The 6,000-nt window shown below is 49.1% G+C and overlaps 1 protein-coding gene across 1 annotated transcript in view; it reads right to left on the minus strand.

The window, feature by feature from the left end:
• Positions 1–5,613, minus strand: part of CA12 (carbonic anhydrase 12) — a gene marked incomplete at both ends in the record, with an annotated part of 56,397 nt that extends 50,784 nt beyond the window's left edge. Inside the window, one exon of the mRNA XM_082851050.1 lies at positions 5,325–5,613. Within this exon, the coding sequence (XP_082707176.1) occupies positions 5,325–5,613 (289 nt within the window). The remainder of the gene's footprint in view (positions 1–5,324) is intronic.
• Positions 5,614–6,000: the final 387 nt, after the last annotated feature.

Raw genomic sequence — 6,000 nt, forward strand, 5'->3', positions numbered from 1 at the left:
CCCTCTTCATCTCCAGGAGGAGCCTGAGACCCCAAACTGAGACTCAGGGTGTCTCGGGACACATCACAACGAGGGGACTGTTCAACTCCTATGTCCCTCTCTCCCAGCTTCTCCCAGTGCCTCTGAGATTCTCGGCCCACCAGGGTACGGATGCAAGAGGAAGACTCACATCTCCTTTCTCTCTTGGGAATGATTTGCAGTAAAACTTACCTGACCAACCATCTGGTAGTCACTTATCACAACTGGGCATTTCCTACTCAAGCCAATGGTGGTTTTGAAAAGCGAAAAGAGGATTTTGTTTGTTTTTTCTTTGTAAGCTGGTTTAATGTCCTATTTTTGTTGTTGTTCTGTTTCATTTCTTTGCCTTGGTCTTTTTAATTTTCAAATTCAATTGGCAATTTTTCCAAATTACACTTGTACATGGTTTAAAGAGTCAGATGGTTCTATAAGGCTTTTAATAAAAATATTGGTCCCCCGACATTCCCTAGTCACTTTCCTGCTCCCTATGGCAACCACTGTGAATTCTTTTAAAATGATTCTCTTGGCATTATCTCATCTCTATAAAACATGCCATGTTGTGCCTTCATGATTTGCTTTGGTTTAGGCATTATTTGTTGACATCTCACTTTGGAAGAGATGGATTGAGGGCTCTTTCACGTACCTGCAACCCGACACCTCGTTTTATAGATGAGAAAATGAAAGTCCACAAGGAGAAGCGGAAGATCAGTGCCTGCTAAGAAGCATATCTCCACATTTCCCATCACTTCCCACGAACTTAGAGAATCTTTGAGTCTCCTTCCCAATCTTTGGGGTAGAGGGGGGAGTCCAGACCCCTTAGAGTATTTGATCAGTACTATGGACCTTTCCTCACTAAAAATGCCCACTAACACAACATTGTAAAGCAACCATACGCCAATAAAAATTAATTTTTAAAATGCCCATAAGCTTGGACACAAAATTTCATGTACAGTTAACTTAAGGAGGTCCATAGAACCATGTTAGGTGTTTTTTTGTTTGTTTTGTTTACTGTAAGCTTCTTTGCCATAAACATCTTCGCTGCTGCATAATTAATTGGCATTAAGACAATTTTTCTGTGAAAGATCAAATAACTAGTTGAAAGTTTTGGTTTGACAGTTTGGTTTCCACTGGTTGAAATGCATTAGCGTTTCTTCCAGTCAGTGATGTTATTGATGTCTTTATCCAGCTGACCGATGACGATCATTTGCCCCAAGAGTTGGTTTCTTATTTTGAAACACACTACATTGGAGGAGAAAGAGGCAGAAGGCCTCGAAGGTGCAGAGTTGAGCCAACATTTCCCACAGAACTTTGAAACATCTGTCACTAGAGATGTGACAAGATGCCAAGAATACACCACAGGGTAGAGGCTTTCACAGTGCAACACAAAGCTCAGGTACAAACATGCATCCCTGTATTTGGAAACTGATACCTCTCTTAATGAAGGAAGAAATGTTAGCGAGAACGAAAAAGTGCACTGCCGAATGAGGAGATGAATCAACAAACCAAAAAGAAAAAGAAAGAAAGAAAGAAAAAGGTATAAAATATTATGAATGAAAGACTTGGAAGACAAATACTTAGGTACAACCCACAAAATAAAATCAGTTATTTGCACAGTAGTGCCATGAATCTACACATGTTTTAAATGTATTCAAATATTTTGTATTTTGCAATAAAGTCTTTAAATTGTTATTTATTTCTTATGTTTCACTGTGTCCTTTTTTAAAAAAATTTTTATTGGAGTTTAGTTGATTTACAATGTGTTAGTTTCCGGTGTACAGCAAAGTGAATCAGTTATACATACATATATGCACTCTTTTCTAGATTCTTTTCCCATATAGGTCATTACAGAGTATTGAGTAGAGTTCCCTGTGCTATACAGCAGGTCCTTATTAGTTATCTATTTTATATATAGTAGTGTGTATATGTCAATCCCAATCTCCCAATTTATCCCTCCCCGCTCCTTTACCCCCAGTAACCATAAGTTTGTTTTCTACATCTGTGACTCTGTTTCTGTTCATTATGTCCCTCTTGATATCCCTCTTTTACTTTTATTTTATTTTCTACAGCAAAATTGCCTTATGGGTCAATTAGTTACGCAGTGAAAGTGCTTGCGGCAAAGATGCTTACAGGTGAAAGTACACAGGGCCCCACAGACCCCCTGAAACTTGCTATGGACCGGATGGGAGTTAATAGTCCCCAGATTAACCTCCTCTGAATTAGCAATTGGATGAAGACATCCAGAACTGTGGGGAAACCCAAACTTGTATGTGACCCCCAAGTTTACTGCTAGCCTTTTACTGAAACAGTAGTGAAAAGGAACAAAACAGCCTGGCTTTGGAACCAAGCTACAGAAGACTTCAAACCTCTTTTCTGAACATTTCCCCTCAGCGTTCTGTTTGAGGGCTTCTGTTAAAATAGAATCATGGATTTCAGAGGCGAAGGAAGCCAGGTGATTGCCACTTAGCCAGGCAGAGCACTTGGAGGCCCAGGTTGTGAAACCCCACAAAGAACGGGGAAGTTTGTCCTCACTGCTTCCCTGAGAGACATAGGCCACTCAGTGATCCTGGAGGCCACCAGGAAAAACATCTGCTACCTCTGAGCAGTCGTGCCTTGGCCAGACATTTTAATTGCACCTGCACCAAAATCAAATCATGGCCTTAATAACCTGCATCTTCTGCTACTTTCCCCAAAGCTTGCTAAGCTGCGGTTTCCGTGTTGTTGCAGCTCTCATCCTCAGATGAGGTATCAGCATAATACTCTGGTAGGCTCAGGGCCCAGTGTGATCGAGTGCATCAGGGAGTGTAAGGGCTCAGGTGGTGACACAGGACTGGGGAGTTGTTCTTAAAAAGCAGCAGCATCAGAGCAATCTTTCCTGCCCTCCTTTCTCTGAGCGAACCTGCTTGGCCCTCAGGACTTGGTGCTTTGGGTATCAAGGGCTGTGCCTGGAGGGGCTCAGAAGCTGGAGTCTGGGGAGGAGAAGCACGGTAAAATGAAGGGGAGGGTGGGCCGAGTCAGGGGTTCTCACTGCATGAAGGTCAGGGCCCAGCCTGGTTCATTCAGTTCAGCCAGAACTGAAGGCAGGAAGATTTTATAAAGGAAGTGTGCCCCTTTGCTTTTTGGAAATGTCCCCTCCTGGTTTACCACCTTTAGCTTTAGGGGCAAGGGTCTTCACAGAATTAAACTGACCCCACAGGCAGGCCAGGCAAAGGCCCCTGCGGTTACACCTCAGTAGCTTCCTGAGAGCACTGTTCCCTTTCCAAGAAGGTTATCTGTTCCATCCGGAGCCTTGGGAGGCCCGGCTGGATGCCTGTTAGAACCTGCAGACCCAGCTTATACTGGGCAAGGAGAATGTCCTGGGTGCCTTCGGAGAAAATGATGTTTACAGAGATTCGGGTCAGGGGTTCAGGGCCCTGCCTGCTTCCTGTCCTGGGTGCTAGAACCCACGTCCACGCAGCCCAAGGCTGCCCAGCTCTCCACACCAGGCTCAGGCAAAGCAGGCTCTGCAGAGTTCATAGAAATGTTCCCCTCCAGCAGCTGAGAATTCCTAGGTTATGTCTGGAAGATGCAAGGCTTCACCTTATTATGCCCCTTCCCTCCCTAACCCTGATGTTCCCCAGTGCCAACAGCTGGGAGTTTAAGTGCCCCAGGCGGAGGGCGGACCACACTCTCACCCTGTTGCCCAGCTTAACCCCGCTCCACCCTGAAACCTTGGGTTTAATACTGACACTTTACACCTCAGTAAGTTTTGCTTTGACCTTGTCCCTGGAGGCAATTAAAAAGCCAAGAAACCTGCCTGAGGCATAACAGAATTTTAAAAGCTGTGTTCTTAGAATCGAGGGGTAAGCAGGCTGCCTCCTCAGTGTGGGGTGAAAGTAAATTTTTTACTGAAAACTTTCCCCAGCCGACTGGGAGAAGGGGGAAGGGAGAAGAGCGAGGGGGAGAGGAGGGTATGGGAGGTCAGAGAAGCAGAGGGGGGAGGATGAGCTGCCCCCAGAGTGAGGGGAGTAACAGGCTTTCAGGAAAGAGGGCCGGTAAAGGGCTTCTCTCTCGTCCTGGAGCAGCTTGGAGCTCTTTCAAGTCAATCAAACTTTGGGTCTCAGGGCAGCTTTCTTCAGAGGGGAATCTGTGTCAAAGTTTGCAGTTTTATAAATTAATTTCCACTTTTTTGTAACTACTTTCTTCCACCCACCTTCTGCCCCACCAGAAGAGGAAGATACTACCCAGCATTTCATGCCAGCTGGTGGACTCAACTGAATTAAGAAGAATGGCAAAGCTGCTGACAGCCAGGCTCCCCCTGCCCCCCCTTGCCCTGCCCCATGGGCACCGTGACCTCTGAGGGGAGGGGGCTCCAGCTTCCATGCCGCTGAGCAGGACCAGTTTCCCACTGCCACCACCCAGCCAGGGAGGGTGGATCGTCCACCATTCTAGTCACTTTGGGCCCTTCTATAAGTGTTTCAGCCAAGCCTGGGTCCGGGAATGGTCACAGCTACAGATGTCCGTACAACTTGGGACAAACTGTCAAGGGCAGGAGCCACCATCCGTTACTCGGGAAGTTTCCATAAGTCACCCTCTACTCCCCCAGAAAAGCGCTCACCCAGCTGTGGAGAGGCAGGCAAAAGCCCCGACCTTGGCTGCTCTCTGCAACTCACTGCCCAGACCTGAGCCTACCGGTGAGGCCCCTCCATCTCCTTCTGCTACTGGCTGGGCACCACCAGCCTCCAGCCCTTCAGGGTTCAAAGCCCTAATTACACTCAGAAATAAGCTGTGTGTGCTCGTCTGAGGGCACGCACACACACACGCGTACCAGAAGTAGAGCCCTTCTGGAGAAAAATAATGATTAAGGATGGGAGGCATCATTCCTTTGACTTGGAGGTGAAACAGTGGTAAAGAGCCTCTCATCCAAAGAAAAGCACCCACCACTGAGCAAACCCTCCCTGGTAAAGAGGCTGCCCAGAACGCCCCGGTCACTCCACCATGTGCACGTGGATCGAGGCACAATATTTGAAATCCCGGTTCTGTTTCTCCTCCCCGGTTAGCAAATTCCCAAACCACCTCTCCAGAGCGGGAGTGCTCCGAGAACACACAAACATATTTTAATGCGAAGACGACGTGCGCCCTGGCAACCGGAGCCGATCCTGCATTCCACAGGAAAACGAAGCATCCTTTGTAAAAATGTGCTATTTTGAGACCATGCAGGTCCTTCCCCGCTCCCCCCAGATGATTTTTATCATTAACGAGCCCCGTGGAAATCCTTCTGCCCAGGTGTGGCTGATCGCTCGGGATTGTTAGGAAAGAAGAAACTTTACCGTTGTGTGGGGTTGGGTTAGAAGGCTGTTCCTTTAAGACCACGAGTAGGAGGACGGCAGCCGCGTGCAGGCTGCGGAGGGGCATCTTCTGGCGGCTGCTCCGGACAGGAGGCGGGCGCGGGCTGCCGGCAGCTGGGCTTGTCTCTCTCTGGCTCCGGCGCTGGGGCCGGCGGGGTGCGCACCGGGAGCTCGTGCGTGCAGCCGGGGCGCCAAGGGCGAGCACGTCAGTTCTTTGGGCTCCTGGCTCCCCGCGGGCTGCTTTTATGGAGAGACTCAGTCCTAAACACATGATGTCACCGGGTGGAGGGTGGAGGGAGAACGCCCTGCCTACGGGAGGTCTGGCGCCCCAGTTCCAAGGTGAGTTGTAACCCTGACTTCAGCAGCTCTCCGCGGGACAGCGGCTAGGGCGCTCCCCGGAGCCGGGGCTGACCTGGGAACCCCCTTCTCCGTGGGAGCCGCGGGCAGGCGTGGGGGAGATCCGCCTGCCTTGGCCCGGTCGGGAGGGGGTGCGTCTAGGGACTCGCTTCAGTGGCCACGCCCTTGGTCTGTCATTGCCTTTACTGAGAAGCCCCCTTAGTACAATGCCATCTGGGCAGGAGCCTCCTCTGGGCCCCAATCGTGTGCCTGCCTGGACTGGGCACACTTTAGGGACTGGACGACACAGGTGGGGTTTGGC

The sequence above is a fragment of the Leucopleurus acutus genome, assembly GCF_964270905.1.
Source record: "Leucopleurus acutus genome assembly, chromosome: 1".
NCBI classification, from domain to species: Eukaryota; Metazoa; Chordata; class Mammalia; order Artiodactyla; family Delphinidae; genus Leucopleurus; species Leucopleurus acutus.